Source organism: Macaca fascicularis, chromosome 2, assembly GCF_037993035.2.
Source record: "Macaca fascicularis isolate 582-1 chromosome 2, T2T-MFA8v1.1".
In the NCBI taxonomy this organism is placed as follows: Eukaryota; Metazoa; Chordata; class Mammalia; order Primates; family Cercopithecidae; genus Macaca; species Macaca fascicularis.
Window position 1 is genome coordinate 147,703,659 of NC_088376.1, and position 27,461 is coordinate 147,731,119.

Below are 27,461 nucleotides of genomic sequence, written 5' to 3' on the forward strand. Positions count from 1 at the left end.
ACTGTTAGGTGCTGGTTGATTAAAAACAGTTTGCCAAAAGGAGATTTGATTATGCTGTCTGGTATCCTCCTTTACCTATGTGTATATATATATAGGAGGAAAACATACCTCCCAAATTATTACTGAGGGCTTCAAAGCATTTAATTAGAATTAAATTCGAGTTTATAAGTATTTATATTCTTAAATGATACAAAAGCAGGCTCTTTCCTATTGAGAGTTATAGGGCATAAACATTAAAATATTTTGTAAGGCCAGGCTCAGTGGCTCATACCTGTAATCCTAGCACTTTGGAAGACCAAGGCAAGTTGATCACCTGAGGTCGGGAATTCAAGACCAGCTTAGCCAACATGGTGAAACCCCATCTCTACTAAAAATACCAAAATTAGCCAGGCATGGTGGCAGGCACCTGTAGTCCCAGCTACTTGGGAGGCTGAGGCAGGAGAATCACTTGAACCCAGGAGGCGGCGGTTGTAGTGAGCCGAGATCACGCCACTCCAGCCTGGGCAACAGAGCAAGACTCCATCTCAAAAAAAAAAATTCAGTAAGGATAAGCTTTTTTAGGATTGCTTTATGTGCGGCACCAATGTGACTGGTGTTAGCAAAGATTACAGGTAGCACTTTACCTAAAGTTCGAAGACCTCACTTAATATCTATAAACAGACTTGCACATACCTGTGAAAGTGTTGGGAGACCATCAGAGGCCTGGCATCAGAGGCCTGGGATGTGTCTTGGAAGACAAATTAATCATTTCTTTGCTGGATCTGTCTCCTGCAAGTGGCCAAGTTTGCTTTAGCTGCCCCTTTATTTTTGTCTCATTTGCTTAGAGAGGGGCCTTTTAAATAGACTTTGGAGGCGGATAATAGCCCTAATCCTGGCTACTAAATGCTTTTCTCTCATCAAGCAAGTATCATAACTCATCTCCAGAAGCTCAAAACCTTTTGAAAGCTATAGACTGGCTCTACCAGAAAACTGCACATAAACCCCATACTTTGCTTTCAGTTTTGAGAGGTTGACAGCCTCATAGGTGTGTTAAAATTTAGACAGAAAAAAAAAAAATTACTAGTCATTTTGAGTCTTTTAATTCTAAGTTGAGTTATAAATTTTATGCTCAGAATTACTAGTTTAAAACTCCTCCAGTGATCCAGGTGGGAGCCGTAAGAATTAGAAAAAAAATATCATTTGGATTTTTAATCCCAGTGTCAAGAGCAGCTTCCCTACTGAAGACTTAATTGTAAATCAGGGTTTCTCAGTCTTGACACTGCTGACAGTTTGGACCAAATCTGTGTTGTGGAAGGGACTGTTCTGTGCTTTCAAGATGTGAACAGAATCCCTGGTGTCTACCCACTAGATGCCAGTAACACTCATACACTCAGTTGAGATTATCAAAAATGTCTTCAGATATTACCAAATGTCACCTGGGTGCAAAATTTCCCTCAATTGAGAACCACTGCTCTAAACCCAGCTGAGGTAGAGTCTCTAATGCCTTGAAGGATGGGACAGCAGAGTAAACACACAGTGAGATTAGTAAACAGTGGCAAATACTGTGACAGAGGCTTCCAGAATACAGTACACTTACCAAGTCATAAGTTTAATGATTGCTACTTAAAGCTGGGAATATTGTTTGAACACTGCCAATCCCCCAGTCTGTAAGCTCCGTTAAGCCTAAGGTTTTGCACTATTCTTTTGCATAACTGCTACTGATGTCAAGCAGGTGATACTCTGATTGTCAGTATGTTGGCCTTAGGTGTTTCTTTAGATCCCTCTGTTTATTTTTCAGTCTTTTGGACTCTAGTAAGAAATGTGGAAACAATAGTGTTGATTTTTTTTTTCTTCCATACTCCTGTTCCTTGCAGAAAGGATAGTAGACAATAATCAGTCAGCAACAGTGATGCAAAAGTGGCAAAAGAAAGTGTGATGATAAGCATCCGTGTTTTCTGTGCCATTCATGGAAAGTATATTTAATTTTGTTGTACCTGTTTGCAAGTTTAATGTGGACATGGATTTTCAAGTAGCTTTGGTACTACAGTGTCTTTTCCTTCTAATCACTAGCATGATATCATTACTGTCAGTGTTTGTTTTGTTTTCTGATGGCACTTAAGTCTTGAACACCATGGAGGAGAGCATGTATTGGGCTTAAGCTTTGTCTTTGTAGCTCAGGCACTGTCTGCCTAGGAAGCTGTTCCTGAGTTGTAATCTTTTCTCAATACTGTCACCATAGAGGGCAATGGTTTTCCTAGAGGAGTATAGCAAAGTACCTCTTAGACATTTTCTGTATTCTCCCTACCTACTCCTCCACCCTCACTTCACCTCTTCAGATTATTTAGAATGTGGTAATTTAAAATGTTGAAAATAGGGTGTTAGAAAGATATACTCAAATAATAACTTTTTATACGGGCAGTAAGATTATGATTGGATTGATGAGATTGACTGATTAAGGTCACGTAGGTTTAGAAAGAACATGAATTATGAAAATAGTGACACAAAAACATTCATTCTCCTGGAGAACAGTCAGAAAACCAGTTTGGGCTAACACCAACACAGAGTGAGTATGAAAAATTTAAGCAGTGGTAAATGTGAGGTCTCTACTGTTCATTTTTATGAAGATTTTCTTATGAACTTGATGTCAGTCTTTTGGTAAGAAAATTGATTTTTATGACTTTAAAATGGTCATAAAATCACAGTGATGGGGTAAAACTATGATCCCAATTAATTTCTTACTTTATAAATGGAGAAACTGAGCTTCCCCGTTTAAAGAAGTCGTTCAAGGTCTCACCTCTCATTGGTAACAAAAGCATGATAGAAACCAGATCCTCTGACTCCCAGTCCATTACTCTTTTATGCCACATCAGTTGCCAAGTGATAGGTTTTCTCTGGAACCCCAACTTGTCCCAGCCCCATTCCCAACCCCCTATTTATGCATGGACTTTACTAACCTCCCTGAATTTGTTTTCTACAGAATTCTCCCTCTGAAGCACAGAATTTAGATGAGAATACAACTGAGGGCTGGGAAAATCGGATAAGACTATGGACTGACCAGTATGAAGAAGCTTTCACTAATCAGTACAGTGCAGATGTACAGAACGCCCTTGAACAACACCTACATTCTAGCAAGGAATTTGTGGGCAAACCTACTATTTTAGACACTATTAATAAGACTGAATTGGCCTGTAATAACACAGTTATTGGTTCCCAAATGCAGGTAAGCACCAAAGGGTTGAAGACTCTCTAAGTATCTGAAATTTTAAGAACCCAGAAAGAGGGTAATGGATTGGAATTACTGTTCCTTCCAAATGTACAAGGCCATAGAATAACAGATTAGACAGGTGTTGATCATACGTAACCAAAAGTAGGTTATATTAACTGGAAACTATCTGGATACATATTTTTAAACTACCTTTATTAATAAAAAATAGATGAATTGAGGCTGTGTGCAGTGGCTCACTCCTAGAATACAACATTTTGGCAAGAAGCCAAGGTGGGAGGATTGCTTGAGGCCAGCAGTTCAAGACCAGCCTGTACAACATAGTGAGACCCTCTCTTTACAAAAAAATTTAAAAGTTAGCCATTGTGATGGTACACACCTGTAAGTCCCAGCTACTGGGGAGGCTGAGGTGGAAGGATCACTTGAATGAATTTGAGGTTATAGTAAGTTATGATTGCTGCACCACTGCACTCCAGCCTGGGTGACAGAGTGAGACCCTGTCTCTTTAAAAAAAAAAAAAAAAAAGATGACTTAGTATGGGAAATTTTGTATAACCTAGGTAGGAATTATCTAAGATTTATAGAAAGTTAAGCATGTTCTTTCTCAACTTTATTAGAGATAGAGTCACTGAAATTTTAATCATGGTTTTTTGTGTTTTTTGTTTTGTTTTGTTTTTGTTTGTTTTTTGGGTTTTTTATGTTGCCTTTTCTGGGGAGGCAGTTTCACTAGATGTAGCATGTCTCTTAGAAAAATTGAGCTTTTGTCACATTTTAAAATTTCTCATCATTGATCTAAATAACATATACAGATAAAACCTGAAAATGTTAGCATGTTTTCCTTAATTATGAAATAATTTGAGTGTCTGGTAAGGTGTTCTTGCTGTTGTTTAATGTTACTGCTCTGGTTTTATTCAGTTACAGCTGGGAAGAGTCACTCGTGTTCAAAAGCACCGGAAGATCCTGAGGGCTGCAAGAGATTTGGCTTTGGACACTCTTATAATAGAGTATCGTGGGAAAGTCATGTTACGACAGCAATTTGAGGTCAATGGGCATTTCTTCAAAAAGTAAGAACATCATTCATTGAGCAGTGAGGGCTAAGGTGGACCTGGTTGACCGGTGTTGTAAAAATCATTCTGTTTGATAGGATGCTCTTGGGAGAAAAAAAATCACAACTCAGATAAGCTCACGCCTGTCTGCTATTTGTAGAGAAGTACAAGTAAATCTACAAATTGTTTAATGTATAAAGTGGTGACAACTCCTTTCCAAGCCAAGCATTCCTTGCTTTGTGCTTGTTCTTTAATCAAAAGCAGACAAGCATGTGATGTTTTCCAAGTTTAGGCATTGTAAAAGACTGCTGCTGCTTCTCTCAGCATATGCTTCATATTTGGAGTCATGGGGTGGCCTTCTTTTTTGTGTTGAGAATTACAGGAATTTTAATTATATCCCTAGACCATACCCCTTTGTGCTCTTCTACTCAAAATTCAATGGTGTAGAGATGTGTGTGGATGCCCGTACTTTCGGTAATGATGCTCGGTTCATCAGAAGATCATGTACACCAAATGCAGAGGTAAGATATCTGTAGCAACTTCCCTTTGACTGGAACCATCAAATGACAAGCTTACTGAAGAAACAGTGTGAAAACTTCACTCAGATAAAGGTCTGTAGATAATAGTCGTGATATTTCATTGTGAGAGGTGAAAAACAAAAGTAATGGTGCTTTTATACTGAGAAAATGGGAGCAAGGGAAGAATTTTCTTTAGAGAAGGCAGAAATAGAAAAGAGCAAGTTAGCATTTGCTAAGGAGAAAGCTAGACTGAATAAGAAAATCAAGTGTAGTTGTATTAAAGAAATTGCCATACGGTGTAAGTAGATGTCATCAGGCCTAACTAAGTTATTTGGTTGTAGCTTCTTTAGATTTTAGTAAGTAGTGTTCTATGAGAGGATCTAGGCATTTCTAGAATTCATTACTCAGAGCAGCCACATCAAATAAAGCAAGAAAATCCACAGAGCTTTACTTACTGGCTAAGGAATTTTAATTCTCTGGTGGAGCTAGAAACAGCTATAAGATGTGAAAGCGGCTGGGCGCGGTGGCTCATGCCTGTAATCCCAGCACTTTGGAAGGCTGAGGCGGGCAGATCACAAGGTCAGGAGTTCGAGACCAGCCTGGCCAACATGGTGAAACCCCGTCTCTACTAAAAAAAAAAAATACAAAAATCAACTGGGCATGGTGGCATGTGCCTGTATTCCCAGCTACTCAAGACGCTGACACAGGAGAATTGCTTGAACCCGGGAGGCAGAGGTTGCGGTGAGCCAAGATCGCGCCTCTCCACTCCAGCCTGAGCAACAGAGCAAGACTTCATCTCCAAAAAAAAAAAAAAAAGATGTGAAAGTAGAGATTTTTACCCTGATTTCTAACATCTCAAGGTTTCTCCACGTATTTCAAGAAGTATCATAAATTTTCAAGCCAGTACAGTATAATAGTTTCAGATAAAAAGATTGAGTTAAATAAAGATTACCATAACTCTAAAATGGAAAGTATGGTTTTTTTCTGTTACGGAAAGTTCATGGTCTTTGTGAAAAATCCAACCAGATGCCTTTTCACACAGGTGCGACACATGATTGCAGATGGGATGATTCACCTGTGCATCTATGCTGTGTCTGCCATCACCAAGGATGCTGAGGTCACCATAGCATTTGATTATGAGTATAGTAACTGGTAAGATCTCAAAAACCTTTCCTAACATGAATGTCCTTGTCTTATATATTAAGCTGTTCACTCTAGTCTGCTTTGTTTCTTGCCTTTTCCTTTGTTTACTTAATCTTTCCATGACTAATGAGTTTTCTGCCTAGAAATTGGAAAAGACAAGATTTTTTTTTTTAGAGATATGGATACCTTACATGATACTGCTCACAAGTTTCCTGACAAAAGTATTTTCACTTACGCCTTTTTAGCAAGAATAGCAAAATGGATATATATGTATGAGACACTCCTGGAAATTATAATAGCATCCTGTTGTTATGCACTGAGTACTTATGTCAGGGACCATGTAAAATGGGAATTTAGGCCAGGCACAGCGGCTCATGCCTGTAATCCCAGCACTTCGGAAGGCTGAGGTGGGCGGATCACGAGGTCAGGAGATCAAGACCTTCCTGGCCAACAATGAAACCTTGTCTCTACTAAAAATACAAAAATTAGCCAGGCGTGGTGGCACGTGCCTGTAGTCCCAGCCACTCGAGAGGCTGAGGCAGGAGAATCACTTGAACCTGGGAGACAGAGGCTGTAGTGAGCCAAGATCGCGCCACTGCACTCCAACCTGGCAACAGAGGGAGACTCCATTTAAAAAAAAAAATAGAATTTAATGTGTTATCTCTACTTTAAATTTGTCAATTATACCCTTATAAAGCTAGGAGTGGGATTTAAAGATCCACCCTATCCACAGAAACCATGTTATCTAGCTGTATATGACAGTGCAGAAAACCATAAATGGCAATTCATACATGAATATGTGGTGGATTTTATGAAGTATATGCTTTTTGTTCCTTGGTCATTTGGGGCAAAATAGAGGTTATGTGGTAACGTGATGTTTGGCCCAGGTATAAGAAAAAAGATGTTCTGCTTAATTCATCAAGGAAAATGAAAAGAAAAGGTTTTAAGAAGTAGGGAATTAGTAGGTAAAAGTGAGGACATGTAATGGTGGGCACAAGATGAGTATGGCCACATCAGCCTTTATCCTTGATTCATTGCCTACTAAATAGCTAATAAACCACTGGGGGGATTGGATTTAGGGAGGGTTTTCTTTTTTTTCCCACTGACCATGGAGTAGAATTGGGGTTACAGAGAGAAAGACAGAATATTGAAAGTGTTACGTCAGGCGCGGTGACTCATACCTATAATCCCAGCACTTTGGGAGGCTAAGGCTCGAGGATCACTTGAGCCCAGGAGTTCGAGACCAGCCTCGACAAAAAGGCAAAACCCCATCTCTGCCGAAAATAAAAAAAATTAGCTGGGCATGTAGTTCCAGCTACTCAGGAGGCTGAGGTAATAGGATCACTGGAGCCCAGGAAGCAGAGGTTACAGTGAGCTGTGATGCACCACTGCACTCCAGCCTGGATGACAAAGTGAGACTCCATCTTCGATAAAAAGAAAAACAAAAGTATAGGACTCTCTGATTTCTCTGTTTAACTTATTCAGAGATCGTATCAGAGGAAATTACTGTGCTGATATTTTGAGAGGGTAAATGGATAATGTAACTGAATTTCAAGGGTACTGAAACAGGCATTTTGGTTGTTTCTTTGGAGCAGTAATTATAAAGTGGACTGTGCCTGTCACAAGGGAAACCGGAATTGTCCTATACAAAAAAGGAATCCTAATGCTACAGAACTGCCACTCCCACCACCTCCTCCAAGCCTGCCCACCATTGGAGCAGAGACTAGACGTAGAAAAGCACGACGGAAAGAGCTAGAGATGGAGCAGCAGAATGAGGCTCCAGAGGAGAATAATGACCAGCAATCACAAGAAGTTCCAGAAAAAGTAACTGTATCCAGTGATCATGAGGTAATCGCCCCTGGTCAAATGATGATGCTATGTCATCAGTCCTCTGAAGGAAGAGGAACCTGAGTTGCCACATGGTTTAAGTAGGGGAGCTATAGTAACACTTAATGCCCTTTATATCAATGTGGGTGTATTGTGTTCATTCATTTCTTTCTGTTTTACAAAGTCAAAAACATCCTTTGCTGGTTTTGTACCAGAGAATAGGGTTTATCATTTATGTTTACTATGTGGCCTCACATGAGTTAACACTTGAAAGCATTAGAGATTGTTATAGAGAGTTTTAAGCTACCAGAATAAAACAGATTGATTTTTTCTCAGAGCTTGAGTACAGCTGAATATTGCCTCTATCTTAAAGGAAGTAGACAATCCAGAAGAAAAACCAGAAGAAGAGAAAGAAGAGGTTATAGATGACCAGGAGAACCTAGCTCATAGCAGGAGGGTGAGTACTGTGACATTCCTTTGCTCCTTCTTATTCCTGCTACCTCCATCATGTTCTTCTGTTCTCTTAACTTTGTATCATCTCATTGATTTGACCTGGAGGTTATAATTTGGGCTTTTTCATAATAAAGATTTTATTATAATTCTTTGATTTATTTTTCTTTATACACACAGTAGTTTTCTAGTGATTATTATCTAGTGATGGTTTTAAGAAGTTTTTTTTATAACAGTCTGGTTTCCGAAAAATTGGCTAGTCAGAATCAAAATGTATTATAGTTGGTTTGCTCTGAATTAGGAGTTTTCTAGGTTTGTGTGAGTTTTGAATTTTTTTTAAACCCTTTTAGTCATATGAACTAAAATTTTCTGCTTTTATGCTGAAACCAATCCTGTGTGTTTATGACCCTGATTTGATGAGTGTTTTGTTTTGTTTTGTTTTTTAAGACCGAGTCTTGCTTTTTCGCCAGGCTGGAGTGCAGTGGCGCAATCTCAGCTCACCGCAACCCCTGCCTCCCAGGTTCAAGCGGTTCCCTTGCCTCAGCCTCCCAAGTAGCTGGGATTGCAGGCATGTGCCACCGTACCTGGCTAATTTTTTGTATTGTAGTGGAGATGGAGTTTCACCATGTTGGCCAAGACGGTCTCAATCTCCTGACCTCGTGATCTTCCCACCTCGGGATTATAGACATGAGCCACCACACCCATCCCAAAGTACTGGGATTATAGACATGAGCCACCGCACCCATCCTGTTTTCGTAGTAAAAAGTTTCAAAATAATTGACCCTTTTTGAAAAGTTTATGTTTGACTTTGCCTTTATTTACAACTATTCCCCACATTTAAAATGAAATATTTTATTTTTAGTTTTTTCTTGTGTTTTCCAAGTTACATGTGTCATCTTACCGGTAGTTGAATGAATTTCTATAAATTTCCATTAAAAATACTTTTATAAAGGCTGTCCCCTCGTCCTCATTTGAAGCTTTCTTCTACACCAATACTATTTCTTTCTAGACCAGGGAAGATAGAAAAGTAGAAGCCATCATGCATGCTTTTGAAAACTTAGAGAAAAGAAAGAAGCGGCGAGATCAGCCTTTGGAACAGAGCAACTCTGATGTAGAGATTAATACAACCACTTCAGAGACTCCTGTTGGTGAAGAAACAAAAACTGAAGCCCCTGAATCTGAAGTTAGCAACTCTGCTTCAAATGTTACCATCCCAAGCACCCCACAGAGTGTTGGTGTGAATACCCGGAGGTCTTCCCAAGCAGGGGTAAGAGTTGAAAAGACTTCAGAGCTTAGACATCCTTACCTTTGCTAATGTCAATTACCGAATTTTTGGAATTTTTAAAATCAGTTTTTTCATCTTCGCTCTATCACAATAAATAAGGCCATTAACTGTGTAACTGGAACCATTTCATTGGCCTATTTTATAAATGCTTATTAGAAATAGAAATAACCCAAACGTTTGTCCCTAGCCTCTTTAGCTCATTTAAGTGTATACATTTTTGCATTTAAGAATTACTTTCTTTTTTTTTTTTTTTTTTTTTTTTGAGATGGAGTCTCGCACTGTCACCCAGGCTGGAGTGCAGTGGTGCGATCTCGGCTCACTGCAAGCTCCGCCTCCTGGGTTGACACCATTCTCCTGCCTCAGCCTCCCGAGTAGCTGGGACTACAGGCGCTCACCAGTACGCTCAGCTAATTTTTTTGTATTTTTAGTAGACACGGAGTTTCACCGTGTTAGCCAGGATGGTCTTGATCTCCTGACCTTGTGATCCACCCGTCTTAGCCTCCCAAAGTGCTGGGATTACAGGCGTGAGCCACAGCGCCTGGCCAAGAATTACATTTTAAATTAGTGTTTCTAATCCTTATAGTTTTCATCAGTAGACATTCTGAATGCTTAACGTGAATAGGAAACTAGACTGTTTGCTGATAAAACATTTTTGGTAAACATCTGACCCTGCTATTGCTACAGGATATTGCTGCAGAAAAACCAGTCCCCAGGCCACCTCCAGCAAAGCCTTCTAGGCCCCGGCCGAAGAGTCGAATTTCTCGGTACAGGACCAGTTCAGCCCAAAGACTAAAGCGTCAGAAACAGGCCAATGCACAGCAGGCAGAATTGTCACAAGCTGCCTTAGAAGAGGGAGGAAGTAACAGTTTAGTAACTCCTACTGAAGCTGGAAGTATAGACAGTTCAGGAGAAAACAGGCCATTAACAGGGTCTGACCCAACTGTGGTGTCAATTACTGGATCCCATGTCAACCGTGCTGCATCTAAATACCCCAAAACCAAAAAGGTGAGTCACAAATACATCTTTTATAAGTCCAGTCTGGCAAGGGCTGTCTTAGTGAAATGAGAGGACCTATAATCCCCAGAAGAAACTAATCTCAATATTATTAGATTGAAAGTTCTAAAATGCTTTGACACAAAAGGCTGGAGCCATCCTGCTACCTGTTTCCTTATTTTTAGTCAGCTTAAATCATTGATAGGTGAAATTATTCCTCTCTTAGTGGACGTGGAGAGGGTGAAGGAAGATATCCTTGTGTTCTGGTTGCCCAATTCATACTGTAGCTGCTGCATCTCCCTCTGTCCTAGTTTCTAGATGACATTTGTCTTTATGAACTACACTGCTACCTGTTGATTTATAAATTAATGATCTCTTTTTTACGTTAGTATCTAGTTACAGAATGGTTGAATGACAAAGCAGAGAAGCAAGAGTGCCCTGTTGAGTGCCCTTTACGTATCACGACGGATCCAACTGTACTGGCAACGACCCTAAACATGTTACCAGGTCTTATCCATTCCCCATTAATTTGCACCACCCCCAAACACTACATTCGCTTTGGCTCACCCTTTATCCCTGAGAGACGTCGAAGGCCCCTTCTGCCTGATGGCACATTCAGCTCCTGTAAGAAGGTATGTCTGTGTTTTTGTGTGTGTGTTGTGTTTGTGTGTGTGTGCTTTTTTTTTTTAAGCCTAAGATTCCTGTCATCATGACATAAATAACATGTTCTGTAATAGCCACTCTGCCCATGTGAGTTTATAATGAATTAGTTGTTCAGCCATAAATACTGATTCTTCAAGAGTCTGTGAGACTATGGTGGAATGAATATACTGCATTTTTGGTGCTCAGATTTGTGACTGGTCACTGATGTCTCTTCTGAGAACCTTTGAGGTTCCTGAGGGAGAGCACACAGCAGTGGATGACTGGGTAGGGATGGATATATTTTGTGTGTGCTCTTGTAGTATGGGTTAACATGTCCATTTATGATGATTGTAAGATTAGGCCCTGGGTCCTCTAGAACACTGTTGCATAAATGAAAAGTAATTAAATTGTGTTTTGAATCAATTGAACCACTATTATCCACTATCATCACTTGAAGGAAATTAGAGGAAAAATCCTATTGTAATTGGCATAATTCCTGTTCCTTGATCAAATGACAAGTCGGACTGTTTATTCCCAGAGAATATGGAATCTACCCTAAAAGACTGTCTCTCCCTCTCTGTTTCTGCCTCTTTCTCCTCTTTCTAGTTACTTACTGTTTTTGGATCTAGTGGCAGTAGCGTTTGGTGTTGTTTTGGAATGCTCTTTCTTAATCCCCAGAAGCCCTGCATATTTTCCAAAGGTGTCTCTTAGGAATAGATCACTCCCTCAGATCTATGATGTTGTTTTCCATGTTTCTAGAAGTGTAGGACACCCTTTCATTTGGTCTTCCTTTGAGGTAGAGTCTGTTCCCTGGAACACCCTTTTCTCTTATCCTCAGATCTGGATTCAGGCTGCCTTCCTCAGTGTCTGCCATTGCCCTCCTCCACTGGCATCACGTACATGAGGATGCTGCATATAGATTATTTGATGTGATGAAGTCTCCAACTCCAGGCAGGTCTTCCCTGACTCCTCCAAACTTAAAGCTTTTCTCTTTCCCCAAAGAACAGAAATTATTTCTCGGGGGGAGAGGGGCATGAAAGATGAGCCAAAGTGGTGTGGGATATGGAGGGGAGGAGGGCAATAGGAATCTGCAAAAAGGAAGGACGCTACTGCTGAATGAGCAGCACATTGCAGAAAGTCTTTTCCTAACTGCACATCTTACCTAAGTATTGGAATCACTCATTGGTTTGTTCGGGGAAACCCTAGTAGAAGAATTCCTAAAGAACTGTTGAAGCGTCTTACCAAGCCAGGTCATACAATCTCCTATTTTAGTCCTTTTAGGAGTGTAGGTGATTATTTAGTACAGATTAGTAATGAAATCTGAGCTGCAAATAATATGAACTAGGCTCTTGAATTGAAATTCCTTCTTGATAATTCTAATGCTGGGTTGCAGTCTTTCTGTTTCCATCTTTTCCAACTAGCAGAGACTTATAAAAACCAAAAACATGTGTCTAGGACCGTAACTTCAAATCTGGTAGAAAATGCATTTCTTTAAGCTTTTTTAACCTGGTTCTGCTTTTATACTTCTATCTATAGCACATCCTTAAAATTCTACAGACAACAGATAGAAATTCCATTTAACACAACTCTGTGTTATATTCTCCAAATGTATCTGACTATCCTTAATCTCATTTATACAGGCTCTACTCAAGCACTTTTATCTATGTGTCATGGTTAGATAAGGTTCTTTAGGAAGAGTTTAGGCTGCGTACACAGGATTTTCATAACAAGACTATTGCCGGGCGCGGTGGCTCAAGCCTGTAATCCCAGCACTTTGGGAGGCTGAGGCGGGCGGATCACGAGGTCAGGAGATCGAGGCCATCCTGGCTAACACGGTGAAACCCCGTCTCTACTAAAAAATACAAAAAACTAGCCGGGCGAGGTGGCGGCGCCTGTAGTCCCAGCTACTCGGGAGGCTGAGGCAGGAGAATGGCGTAAACCCGGGAGGCGGAGCTTGCAGTGAGCTGAGATCCGGCCACCGCACTCCAGCCTGGGCGACAGAGCCAGACTCTGTCTCAAAAAAAAAATTAAAAAATTATCATAACAAGACTATTTAAATAGGGTCTTTAAAAACTGTTTAAGTTTAAATCATTGCTTTATTGTGTGCTGTTCACATATAAAGAGTCTATTTTTTAAAATACAGCTTTTTATGAGGCAAAATACAATGAAATTGAATGTCTTAGCTAGAATTGAACTTGGCTTTATGGCAGTGAAGAAGAGTTCTTAGATTGGTTAAAGAGGTCTTATCTAATGCAGAACCTAAGAACATTTTCATTATTCAACAAAATTATAATAAAATTCAGAAAATCCCTCAGAATATAAGTTAATCAGATAGGTGAGAAAAACAGCCCTCTATGGGATTATTTAGAACAATGTATATTTCTAATAGGGTCATAGGCTCACTGTTTCATATCTCACTAAAGAGGTGAGGGCCTGGCCTCGTAAGTTAAAAACTTACCAGTGTAGGACAAATTAAAGTTGTATCTGTATAGTTGTACTCAGATTCTTATACTGTTTATTTTTATTTTTATCATTATTATTTTGCTACTTCTGAAAAGAGGAGGAATTCAAGTATTTGACAGACCATTTTATGATATCCCTGGAGTTTCTAAATTGAATCATAGTTTTTAAAAAGCATTTTATAGTATATCATTTTTTAGATCCTCAGCTGTTATTTTAAAAACATTTATAAGTGGCCAACAAGGCTTTCGGTAGTGTTTTACCTTGTTCTCTCTAAACTCCTCTTCTAAACACAATGTGTATAGGGCATTTGGTCTCCAGACTTCTTAGAAAAACCATTCTGACTGATAATGAAACACTGCTTTACATTCATATTAATATTTCATTTTATACACTGGAGCATTATCTGTAAATCTCCAAACATAACATTGAAATTTAGTTGAACCAGGACTCGTTGAAAACCTGCTGAGTGTTCAGTCCTGTACTATAAGCTTTCTTCACGTATATTGTCTCACTTACTATTCATGAAATTGGAATCATTTTCCTAAATTTATATATCCAGAAGCTTTGTCTCAGAAATGTTTGGTAACTTGCCCAAAGTGAGGCAGCTAGTGACAAGAGCCAAATTTCTTTTGGTTGGGGGTAGTGAGGGCTCACAGGGTCTCACTGTTGTCCAGGCTGGAGTGCAGTAGCATCATCACAGACTCACTGCAGCCTTGACCTCCTGGGCTCAAGTGGTCCTCCTACCTCAGCCTCCCGTGTAGCTGGGACCACAGGCACACCCATATGCCTGGCTAATATTCATATTTTTTGGAGCGACAGGGTTTTGCTATGTTGCCTAGGCTGATCTCAAACTCTTGAGCTCAAGGAGTCTGCCCACCTTGGCCTCCCATTCTGCTGGGATTACAGATATGAGTCACTGAGCCCAGCCTTACAGCCAAGTGTCAAGCCAGGGCTTTTAGACTCCAAAACCTGTATTACTTCCTTGTTCTTTCCCCATAATAATGAGACTTTTAAAACATTTATCCGTCTTTGAGCCTTCCAGAAAACTCTTTTGCAATATACTTTAATACAGAGTTTCAGAGAAGGGAGAAATGTTCTTTTGATTTTAACAACTTGCTGAGTAGCTGCATTTAAAATTAACTTATTATCCATGAGGTTAATTGTATCTTGTTAGATACAAACAAATGTCCATGTTCCTTTTTTATATGAGTCCTGAAATATTGTAAAATTATACAACAGAACCTGAAGAAGTAGGTTTGATCGTATTTGCTGTGTTTCACCTCATAGCTAACCATGGTAGCATCTTTCTTCTAGAATACTCCTGGTTTTATGTTCCCTTTTTGTAGTCATCAGATCCAGAATGTAAATTCTTTTATGAGTACATCTACTAGACCCTGAAATATTAAAAAATTAGTCATATAGGAAAGCTCACTGACCCCAAATGAGTCTGTTTTCTGCTTTGAAAAGAAAAACTTAAAGGTGGCTATAACAAAAGATTTTTCACTCCTGAGCCTAATTTTTCCATTTATAAAATGAGTGCTTTGGACAAGATGACTTCTAAGTTCTCTTCTAAGCTTTAAGGCTTATATGTTTGGTTCTGACAGTTCATCTTTACATCAATATTCTGTATCTAAGAGAGTTCGTTCTTGGGGGTTTTTGATTTTGTTTTTGTGTTTGCTTTTCAGAGACCTGGTTGTATCCTAAAATGTTTATGTGATGAATTCAAATTACCATTGAGAGCTCTTTTTTATACACTTGTTCACTCTTCCTTCCAAATGTTTACAGTATTAGTTTTGCTTTCATTTGGCCAGCCACAATGACATTTGTATGGTGTAAGTTTGTTTTTTTTTTGTTTTTTTTTTTTTTTTTTTGGTAAAATTTTTATGGATTATTTCCTAGGTTTCTAAGAGGGAAAATCTATAAGAATTGCTCTCTTTGGTGAAGAGAATATTTACTTACCTGTAATACATGTTCTCTAAAGGTATAAATTATAATAATTCACCTTTGCTCTTCCTGTTGGGGGAGGGTCTTACTCAGAAATTGATGTTTATCAAAATTCGATCTGTCTTATGTCAGGGCAGGAGAGCCACAGAGTGGTGAGCAACCTACAACTGTATATCTTAAGAGAACACAATTACAGGTAAGAAATTTTCTGTCTTCCACAGGATGCATAATCTTACTATCCTAATCTTTGCAGGCTTACTATCTCGTCTAAATTTATTTCTCGTCAATTTATTATTCTAATCTTTACTACCAAAAACTTGTGACTGATAGGTCTTCTTTTTGACTTTTTCCCTTTTTTTATGTCTACAGAAGTTCATTTTGTGATTTGCATTACTCATGCATAATTTAACCAAACTACTTGTTGGAGAGGGGATCCCATAGATTATTTCATTTGAGATAAACCTTTTGGTACCTGTAGTGAAGAGCTGTTAATCCTCATCCAAAGTCTTCCTATGAATCTTTTTTATTACCTCTTCACTTGTCTCCAGCACAGGGCAGACAACTTTTAAGAGATCTTTATCTTCCTTCTAGGCACTTATTTTATGTGTTAGTTTTATTCTATACGATCAGAGTCTCTCCTAAATAAATGTTAAGATATCTTCCCAAGTCTTGCCGTTTTACACCATCCCAAACAGTATGAAAAGATGTAATCATTTTTTATTGGTTTTTGTCTTTTGATGGGATCTCATTATATGTAATCCAGTTTTCCTCAATTCTGTCAGTTAAAAGGAATTGATAGGACAATGTTCCAATATGCTGAGACACAAGACAATAAAATGCTTGACTGTGTAACTGAATTAGTGTGTTGAATTGTATCACTCACCAGTTGATGTACATTTAAAACAGGTTTACTAAATGGTTTTAAATAATTATTGATAATTCTCTGGTTCTTTTCCAATTATAGCGCTGGATAAAACAAGCCTTAGAAGAAGGAATGACTCAAACATCATCTGTACCCCAAGAGACTAGAACTCAGCACCTATACCAAAGTAATGAGAATAGTAGCTCTTCCAGTATCTGCAAAGACAACGCAGGTACGTATATAAAACCTTTCTGAATATATGACCAATGATTGTTTCAGGTCTGCATAAAAAATTTCAGTATGAGTACTTCTGATAACAAAAAGAAATGGCATGTTTTCTAAATAGTTACTTTACATCTGTCTTTACAGAGGAAGAGAGAGATCTCAAGTCAGGGATCAGTTTTCCCAGGACGACAAAGAAGGACTAGACAGTGTACAGATAACAGCAGAAATGGTTATAAAAAAGGTTAGATACATTTAAAGTAGTAAGTTTAGGAAATTTATATTCATATTTATAAGATGGGGAAAGGGCAAGAAAGTGGTGGAACACTAATGTTCAGGAAAGAATTAAAATTCTAAGTGATTAAGTTGGGTGGGACATGGTTGAGGGAGCAGGGGATGAATGAAATAAGTGAGAAATTATTATCAATTGATTGTTTTCAAAGGGGCTTATATAATTAGCATACAATTTTTAAAAGAACAGCTGGGCGCTGTGGCTCGCACCTGTAATCCCAGCACTTTGGGAGGCCAAGATGGGAGGCTCCCCTGAGGTCAGGAGTTTGAGACCAACCTGGCCAACATGGTGAAACCCCGTCTCTACCAAAAATACAAAAATTAGCTGGGTGTGGTGGCAGGTGCCTGTAATCCCTCCCTAAAGCTACTCGGGAGGCTGAGGCAGTGGAGAATTGCTTGAACCCAGGAGGTGGAGGTTACAGTGAGCCGAGATCATGCCACTGCACTCCACCCTAGGCGACCAGAACAAAACTCCGTCTCAAAAACAAAAAAAATTTCAGACAGCTTTAAATCTAAAGTCCTTGTGCATTTTTAAACTAGATGTCAATGAAAAATCATCTGGTCCATTGGTTTTCACAGTGACTTGCAAAGGATCTAATTGAAAGCACTTGTGATATCTTAATGTATTTTGTGACAATCTTTTTACCACAGTTTCTCCTGCAACTATCAGCTTAATTGAAAAGTTCTTTGTGATTTTCATAACTTTGTCTCTAAATCAGTTTTTTAAATATTAGACAGTCAAAATACCAAAGTAAATTAGATGCTAAAGCAACCTTTCAGGTTGCAACAAACAGAATATTTCAGATTTTCATAAAAAAACCACCTCATTGTTCCTGTTTACCAACATGCTGAATAAATGTAATGAACTTGAATTTAATTAGATAATTTTTTAATAGCAGATATTGCAACTAAAATCAGAACTTTTATTAAAGTTCTTATTTCATTTGGATTTTACTTCTTTTTAGATTTTATTTCGGAAAATGTGAATTGCCTTTTTTTTTTTTTTTTTTTTTTGAGATGGAGAATCAAGCAATTCTCCCTGCCTCAGCCTCCCAAGTAACTGGGATTATAGGCACCCGCCTGCTCACCCGGCAAATTTTTGTATTTTGAGTAGGGACGGGTTTCACCATGTTGGCCAGGCTAGTCTTGAACTCCTGACGTCAGGTGATCCGCCCACCTCGGCTTCCCAAAGTGCTGGGATTACAGGCATGAGCCACCACGCCCGGCTGTGAATTGCCGTTTTTTAAATTATGGATTTGGTTTATTCTTCTGTCTCTAGATTAGATTATACCTCATAAGTTACCACCTGTGTATCAGGATAATAAAATTCCATTTATCTGAAGGATAAATTATACTGTTTATTTAAAATATTTTCTTCTGGTATTCACCAAAGATTAGGGAGATTTAGTCAAATAAGATACTATAAAGAAATCTTGGTACCAGATTTCCATTTATATTATTTCTTTTTTAACAGCTTTTAAGGTGTAGTAAGAGTATAACTTAGCTGAAATAGACTATCATGTTTGTGTATCTTTATGGTGTGTATGTTAATGCATGTGTATAGTTAAGGTCGGGAACAGGAGATTGTATAGCAGTTCACATCCTGACTAGCAAAGGATTATAGGAAAAGTGTCTTTGTTATTACATGTCCTGGATAGAAGGAAATGAGGATTCCTAGTCACCAGCCTTTTTTGTTGTTGTTGAGCTTCTGCCCTAGTCTAACAGTGAGAAACATTCACAGGACACACCTTGCCCTTAAAGAGCAACATAGGAAAATATTTGATTTTAAAAATCAAGCAGCTGTCAAATGCGCAAGTTATATTGCTACAAAATTAGCATAAATTCTGAGGAATTATTTTTATTTGTTGGCTCTTTTGTTTTTGTTTTTGTTTTTGTTTTTTTTTTTCAAGAATACCAAAGAGATATTAAGAAAGGAGAAAGGATTTCTATAATAGAGAGAATCAAACAGACCTTTATTTGAAAACCAGCTGTCCCCTTTACTAACTATATCATGTTACTAAAAGTCTCTGAGGCCAGGCGTGGTGGCTTACATCTGTAATCCTAGCACTTTGGGAGGCCAAGGCAGGCAGATCATCTGAGGTCAGGAGTTCGAGACCAGCCTGGCCAACGTGGTAAAACTCTGTTTCTACTAAAAATACAAAAATTAGCTGGGCCTGGTCACGCACCTGTAATCCCAGCTATTCGGGAGGCTGAGGCAGGAGAATTGCTTGAACCCAGGAGGCAGAGGTTGCAGTGAGACGAGATTGCGCCACTGCACTCCAGCCTGGGCGACAGAGGGAGATTCTGTCTTTAGAAAAAAAAAAAAAAAAAGTCTCTGAGCCTCATCTGTAAAATGGGAATAGCGATACCTGCTTTATAGGACTAACATTAGAATGAATAATGTATATAAAGTTCTCAGTTTAGTATCAGGCCCGTAAGAGTAATTATTATTCTAAACAGAATACTCTCTCGTAGAGTATTTGTGTATTAATAAATACATTAAAGATTCTGGCCGGGCATGGAGGCTCACGCCTGTAATCCCAGCACTTTGGGAGGCTGAGGCAGGCAGATCACGAGGTCAAAAGATTGAGACCATCCTGGCCAACATGGTGAAACCTCGTATCTACTAAAAATACAAAAAAATTAGCTGGGCGTGGTGGCGTGCACCTGCAGTCCCAGCTACTCAGGAGACTGAGGCAGGAGTATCGCTTGAACCTGGGAGGCAGAAGTTGCAGTGAGCCAAGATCATGCCACTGCACTCCAGCCTGGCAGTAGAGTGAGACTCCGTCTCAAAAATAAATAAATACATACATACATACATACATACATACATACATACATACATTAAAGATTCTAAGTTCCTAAAAGCTGAAACTTTATAGAAATAAAAGTTATTATCAAAGTGGGGCAGGGGCATGATGTTCGTTATTTGTAAATGATGTGGGTGTATTCCTAGAAGAGCCTAAATAATCATCTGAAAAACTTAGAATTAATAGTAAGAGTTTAGGCCAGGCGTGGTGGCTCACACCTGTAATCCCAGCACTTTGGGAGGCTGAGACGGGTGGATCACGAGGTCAGGAGATCAAGACCATCCTGGCTAACACGGTGAAACCCGTCTCTACTAAAAATACAAAAAATTAGCTCTGTGTGGTGGCGGGTACCTGTAGTCCCAGCTACTCGAGAGGCTGAGGCAGGAGAATAGTGTGAACCCAGGAGGTGGAGCTTGCAGTGAGCCGAGATCATGCCACTGCACTTCCGCTTGGGTGACAGAGCAAGACTCTGTCTCAAAAAAAAAAAAAAATTTTTTTTATAATAATGAGTTTATTAATATTACTGGATAGAAGAGTAAATATATAAAAAGTATAAATATATTTTTTAAAATCATTTACATACTAAGAAAGTAAATGAATACCAATTTTTTTGTTACCAAATTTAACAAAACTAAGAAACTGCCTAGGAATAACCTTATTTGGATATATGGAGTAAATTGTTACTGAGAAATATTTTTAAAGTCTGAGGAAATTGAAATTTCTTTTTTACTTTTTCTTTTTTTTCATGAAACATATGTGAACGTTTGATAAATTTCATGTTCATTATGGAAAGATTATCTATTTGTGTATATATATATTTCTTTCTCTCTCTCTCTCTTAGTTCCCATGAAACGGCCTTGTTTTTGGAGTTTGATTAAATGATTCTGAAGTCTACCTTTTAAAAAATAAGAAAAAATTGAAAAAATAATAATGAAGTACTTTCTCTTGAGGTGTAAGACTAGCTTCTAGTATGAAGCTAATAGTTAAATTTAGTATAATATTGATGCAAGAATGGATGTATATATGGAACAAAATAGTCAGAACAGGCCTAAATATAAATGTAAAAGTTGGTAAATTGTCGTGGAATTTTTACTTAGGAGATTGAAAAAGAATTAGATTCTAGCTGGACTGTCAGTGGCACATGCCTGTGACTCTCAACTACTTTGGAGACTGAGGTAGGAGGATCACTCAAGCCCAGGAGTCAGGTTAGGCCTGGGCCACACAGCAGGACCCTGTCTTTAAAAAAACAAGGTCCTGGCCGGGCGCGGTGGCTCAAGCCTGTAATCCCAGCACTTTGGGAGGCCGAGGCGGGTGGATCACGAGGTCAGGAGATCGAGACTATCCTGGCTAACATGGTGAAACCCCGTCTCTACTAAAAATACAAAAAACTAGCCGGGCGTGGTGGCGGGCGCCTGTAGTCTCAGCTACTTGGGAGGCTGAGGCGGGAGAATGGCGTGAACCCGGGAGGCGGAGCTTGCAGTGAGCCGAGATCACATGCCACTGCACTCCAGCCTGGGCGAGACTCCGTCTCAAAAAAAAAAAAAAAAAAAAGGTCCTTTGCCAAAGAAAGTTCTAGGCACGTTCAAATATATATGTATATTTTTTAATTCAAACTTGGGCCTGGCATGGTGACTCTCACCTGCAATTTCCAGCTCTTTGGGATGCCTAGACACAAGGTTCACTTGAAACCAGGAATTTGAGACCAGCCTGGGCAACAGAGAGAGACCCACATCTCTACAAAAAATAAAAATTAGCCAGGCATGATGGTGTGTTGCCTGTAGCCTTAGAGAGGCTGAGGTAGGAGGGTGGCTTGAGCCCAGGAATTTGAGGCTGCAGTGAGGTGTGATAATGCCACTGCATTCCAGCCTGAATGACAGCAAGACATCTATCTCTAAAAATAATAAATAATTCAATCTGTATTAACCATGTTTTTGTGTCTGTCCTGCCTCTGAATTAATAGAGGATTAATACATTGGGGAAAGGATTTGCAGTAAAACTGACAGGAGAGCCCTGCTAGCAATTTGATAAGATTTATCGTGTACATTAAAAATATTCATAATCCTTAACCTAGTAGTCATTCCTTTGTTCTGCTTGCTATGTTTCCTACAGAAATAGACACAGAAACCAAAATTTATATATAAGGTTGGTGCAAAAGTAATTGCGGTTTTGGACTATTAATTTTAAATCACTTTAACTAGGCTCAGGCACATCTTTATTAATCAAAATAGGAACCACTGCAATCAACACATTTTTGCCAATGAGAAATAAGTTTGTTTATTCCTGTAGCATAAAAATCCATGCTTCAGGATTCGACAAACTCTTGGAAAATATTTTCTGCATCCTGCTGGTTGTGGAAACACCTGCCCTGCAAAAAATTGTCAGATGCTTGAAGTGGTACTTAGTTGGCGAGAGGTCAGGTAAACCTGGTGGGTGAGACAAAACTTTGTAGTCAGATTTGTTCAACAGCTTCAAAAGTTGAATGAATTGGTTGTTAGAATAACTAATTCTTAGTTATTAACAATTGCAAAAACTATAGGTTAAAAATAATCTGAATTCCAACCCCAGGAATGGTAGAATTTGTAATTTTATCTGCTTGTGCACATACTTGTAATGGAGTATCATATAGTCTTTATTGAAATTTTTATTTTTGATTCATTTTATCAAATTAACTCCCTCTGCCCTCCAAAACAGCATAGTACCACTTTTGAATTAGATTTGTGATCTTAACTAGCACCTTGAATTTGTAAGAATATTAAAAGAATAATATATGATAACTAAGGTCCTTCTAGGAATGTAAGGATAAGATAATATTTGAAAATTTAATGACATTCATTTGTTAGCAGGTCAAATGGGGGAGGAGAAGTCATAACACAGTGACTGTTACCAATTTAATGATAAAATAACATACTTACGATTTTTTAACATGTAGCTGAAAAAGTTGCCAGTTGTCATGCATCATGAAAACTAAACATCAAAATAGGCTATCAAATGATCCCACTATTACCATTACTATTTAATATAGTCTGTAATTGTTAGCCAAAGTAATTATACCTCCCTCCCCCTGCAAAAAAAAGAAAATCAACATGAGAGATGTAAGTACTGGTAAAGAGTACTAATGTGTTATCATGTAGAAATACTATTATCTACCTAGAGAATTAATTGAAAAACTGGTAGAGATTAATATAGTAACTGGATAAAAAATAAGTATGTAAACTTTTTAAATGTTAATAACATTTAGATAACAAAGGGGGAGATATGTTTTTTTCATAGTAGTGAAAAAAAAAACTAAAGAACGCTGAAGAGTAAACTTAATTAGACATGTGGTACATCTAGATGAAGAGGGACATAAATCAATATGTGAATAACAAAGATTGTGCCATGTTCCTGAGTAAGAATGCTTCTCAGATTACTCCTGAATTTCATGTAACACCAATCAGAATCCTAACCTTTTAAAAATAGTATGAGCATGGTCATTGAATGACTTCTATAGTTAGTTCATTGCTAAAATAGCTAAAACATTTTGGAGAACTAGAATAGAATAACTGGAATTGCCCAAACAATTTTAATAAAAAGTATGCTGGTGTTGAAGATAAACCCAGCATATGTAAGAATCTAATAAGATAAATATGATATTTCAAATTAATGGGAAAATTATAGTTATTCTACAATTACAGAAGATTTTGGAAGAAGGTGCTAGCTATTTGCTATAGGAAGAGAACAGATTAATTGCTACCGCATACTTAAGTATGTTCTTTTTTCCTTTTTTTTTTAATGGCAGTTTGTCAGTGTGAAATAAAATATGTTCTTTTTTAATTAAGATCTAAATTAAAAATTAAACATGGAGATAAAAGGAAAATAGGCTGGCATTTTTACAATGTCAGGGTAGGTTAGCAAAGATGTGATATCAGAAGCAGAAAATAAAGTGGTCCATTTGACTAAATAGAAACAAAACATATAGCAGAGACTTGTAAATAAAATTGAAAAGCAATCAGTAAACTGGGAAAATACATTTGTAATTTTATTGACAAGGGGTCAACATTCTTACTATTTAAAGAGCCCTTACAGATGAAGAAAAAGACCCCAACACCCCAGTAGAATGCAGGCTAAAGAACAGGAGCCAGCAGTTCTCACAGGACTAAAAATAAAGTTACTGCACATGTGTAGATATTTTTTTGATTTAATAATCCTACATGTAGCCATTTGTTCTTATAGCAAAAAATGAAAAATACTTGAATTGGTTAAATTTTGATAATACTAATGTTGTGCAGCCATTAAACCTGAACTGTAGATTTCTATTCATTATCATAAAAAAAAAGTTGACCATGTATTTCTGAGTGAAAATAGTTATTGAGTAGTGTAGGTAAGGCAAGAGTCAGTGAAGCAGTGTCTGGATAAAAATTTACCAGGATATTAGCATGCGTTTATTTGTGGATATGATTTTCAGGTTGTGTATGTGTTTATATAACCTTGGTAATTTTTTGAGTAAAGGTTAAAAAATAAATAAAAGATGGATAGATTTGACCATATAAAATTTGAAAACTATGTATGCAGGAAAAAGAGAAAAAGTGGGCAAATTATTTGGCCTTCTTTGGCCTGTAAACTTCTTAAGGGCAGACATCAGGTCTCTTGTTGAATACAGTATCATAATAAGTACTCAGTAAATATATGTTGAATGAATGCCATGTACGTTGATTTGCACATGGCAGATTTCACCTATATCTTCTAACTTTTTTCTACAACTAACTTCATCACTTAACATAATTGACTTTAGTAGTTATAGGGTTGGACCTAGCAGTACAGAGATCTTCTGAAAGATTCCGTTGTTTAAGACCCTTGAAATATTAAATATGTAAAAGTTATTCCGAATATAAGCCATGAATTACATGTTTGTTTCTGTTTTATACCTAGGCACTTTTTAAAAGAAGGAAAGAAAATTTAGTGTCTGGAACAAAAGGAAAATGTGAATATACTTCCAGTCTAGGAATATTAAAAATTCTGAGATACCAGAAAGGAAAAATATGCATCTTCAATAATTTTTTGCATTTATTCTTCCCTCTTCATCTAAACATCTCCTACCCTGGTTTAGTGCCTCATAACTCTTTGCTAACTACTGTATTAACTCCAGATGATTTCCCAGTTACTAGTCTCATACTGACCATTGCTTCCAGATAATCTTCCTGACCCAAAAATTTTCCTTGAAGGCCTGGAATAAATGTCACTCCTTCCATCCACCAAGCCTTGGGGATATACTTTATTGATTAAGAATATAGAAAGATGGGGCCAGGCGTGGTAGCTCATGCCTGTAATCCCAACACTTTGGGAGGCTCAGGTGGGTGTATCACTTGAGGTCAGGAATTCCAGACCAGCCTGGCCAACATGGCAAAATCCCGTCTCTACTAAAAATACAAAAATTAAGAATGTAGATAGATGGGAGCAAGAATACCTGTTTTGTCTCTCTCCACACATCAAGTTTCTCACCTTTAATATGGGGATGTTAATAATAGTGCTTGTTAAGGAGTTGTTAAAATTAGATATTTCACAATAAAGCACATGGCATAGTCTGTAGTATATAATAATCATTTAGAATACAGCTTTTTTTTTTTAAACTAATGCATAGCAATATGATCACCTTTCTTGATCTTACTAATATGTTCTCTTTTTGTTTTTTGCTTTTGGTTTTTTTGTTTTGTTTTGTCTTTTTGAGACAGTCTCCTCGCTCTGTCACCCAGGCTAGAGTACAGTGGTGCAGTCTCAACTCACTGCAACCTCTGCCTCCTGGGTTCAGGTGATTCTTGTGCCTCCACCTCCTGAGTAACTGGGGCTACAGGCGTCCACCACCACATCTGCCTAATCTTTTTTGTGTATTTAGTAGAAACAGGGTTTTGCTATATTGGCCAGGCTGGTCTCAAACTCCTGGTTTCAAGTGATCTGCCTGCCTCAGCCTCCCAAAATGCTGGGATTATAGGCGTGAGTCACCACACCTGGCCTTCTTTCTATTTCTTACAAATTTTAAGCCTCTTGAAAATAGACTGTATGATGACCATTTTTCCCTCCATACCTAGTTCAGTAATCTGTAGGTATTAAATAAATACATATCTTTTTAACTATAAATGAATAAAACTGTGTTTTTATTCCGAGAATCAAGTGAGAAAGGTGCTTTGGCCTAAATGGTTACTAAAATATTTAAGTGTGGTAACTTGCTTTTTAAGTGGATCTAAGAAATATAGAAAATAGGATTATTCTAGTCAAAAAAAAAAACGAATATAAACCTAATTTTTTAATGGTTGAGAGAAGTTTCTGTAGAAATCATTTCACGCTTTTTAGGTAGAAAAGGGGCTAGACATGGATCAGGAAATCATATAAGAACATTTTAGAAAGAGCTTCTGAAAAGGGACACAATATATGAGAGATGGTGAAAGGAATTTGGATTTAGCATCCCAGTACCTTTAGTTGGTGATATAGCAGTGTAGTAGAGGGTAACTTTAACACAGTAACAAAGACTTTTCAGAAACTCAATGTAAAAGAAAGAAATTTAGCAGTGGCTCAGGCCTGTAATCCTAACACTTGGGGAGTCCAAGGCGGGCAGATCACCTGAAGTCAGGAGTTCAAGACCAGCCTGGCAAACATGGTGAAACCCCATCTCTACTAAAAATACAAAAATTAGCCGGGTGTGGTGGTGCGTGCCTGTAATCCCAGCTACTCAGGAGGCTGAGGCAGTGAATTGCTTGAACCCGGGAGATGGAGGTTGCAATGAGCCAAGATAACGCCATTGCACTGCAGCCTTAGCAACAGAGCAAGACTCCGTCTCATAAATACATACATAAATGAATAAATGAAAGAATTTTATATTTTGCACTGGTAGAAATTAAATTAGAGATCAGTCACATTCGATTTACCTGGAGTTTGGGAGATAGAATGTTTTCAGAATTATTTTAAGTGTGGTAATTAAAGAGTTTCTTTGGGATTTTGGCTTGATTGGAGGAGATAACTTAATGGGATGAGGCAGAAGACAGTTAAGAGCCATTGTAGATTACAGATTAATGGCTTTACTGTAGAGCCTTAAATTAATCTGTGATTTCAAACTCTCATCCAAGCTTTGTGTTTCACAGACTTGTTGAGCCCATTAAAGAAATGGAAGTCTCGCTATCTGATGGAGCAGAATGTCACCAAGTTACTTCGGCCTCTGTCTCCAGTCACACCACCCCCTCCCAATTCAGGCTCAAAGAGCCCCCAGCTGGCCACGCCTGGCTCATCTCACCCAGGAGAAGAGGAGTGTCGAAATGGATACAGCCTCATGTTTTCACCAGTCACATCTCTTACTACTGCTAGTCGCTGCAACACTCCTCTGCAGTTTGAGGTGATTTGGGTTTGGTTGCCGGGAGTGCTGGATATGAAAATCACCATTTGTACCTTCTCATTTCAAATATAATACCATTCCAAATATTTCTTTACTATCTTCCTTCCCCATCTCAGTAAGAGAATGGGAAACCTCAGGGTCATTGTGGCCTATTACCTGGTCACCTCTCATCTTGGCAGCCCCTATACTTCCCAAAATAGGCATAGTGCTACCACAGATCCCATTCGTGTATCTTTTGCATGCAGTCCATCAGTCTCCATATATTTAGGTAGTAAGCATGCTAGATCTCCATTGTTATCTTTACTGTAAACTTTGGTCAAAATAGGCCTCTAGCTGCCTGTAGTATCTGTTAGTAACACCAGCCTGAGAGCACAGATGATATTGATTGATTGTGTCTTCGTTTCTAG

At 38.3% G+C, this 27,461-nt stretch overlaps 1 protein-coding gene and 1 long non-coding RNA gene across 51 annotated transcripts in view; both read left to right on the plus strand.

The window, feature by feature from the left end:
- SETD5 (SET domain containing 5) overlaps positions 1-27,461 on the plus strand; it is an 83,307-nt gene that overhangs the window by 42,403 nt on the left and 13,443 nt on the right. For 34 of the 50 annotated variants that reach the window (XM_015446221.3, XM_045384759.2, XM_045384761.2 and 31 more), the window contains 11 exons: positions 2,957-3,199; positions 4,117-4,265; positions 4,651-4,768; positions 5,808-5,917; positions 7,504-7,756; positions 8,109-8,192; positions 9,195-9,452; positions 10,155-10,475; positions 10,853-11,095; positions 16,477-16,606; positions 26,807-27,054. In XM_015446221.3, the coding sequence (XP_015301707.1) occupies positions 2,957-3,199; positions 4,117-4,265; positions 4,651-4,768; positions 5,808-5,917; positions 7,504-7,756; positions 8,109-8,192; positions 9,195-9,452; positions 10,155-10,475; positions 10,853-11,095; positions 16,477-16,606; positions 26,807-27,054 (2,157 nt within the window). Of the gene's footprint in view, positions 1-2,956; positions 3,200-4,116; positions 4,266-4,650; positions 4,769-5,807; positions 5,918-7,503; positions 7,757-8,108; positions 8,193-9,194; positions 9,453-10,154; positions 10,476-10,852; positions 11,096-11,943; positions 12,057-16,476; positions 16,607-16,743; positions 16,841-26,791; positions 27,055-27,461 lie in introns of all 50 variants that reach the window. The other 16 variants (XM_074032781.1, XM_045384748.2, XM_074032789.1 and 13 more) reach the window with 3 other exon arrangements.
- On the plus strand, positions 20,261-22,775 carry LOC135969372 (uncharacterized). The gene is made up of 2 exons (XR_010584578.2): positions 20,261-20,948; positions 21,250-22,775. It is a non-coding gene; the product is annotated as an uncharacterized lncRNA (long non-coding RNA).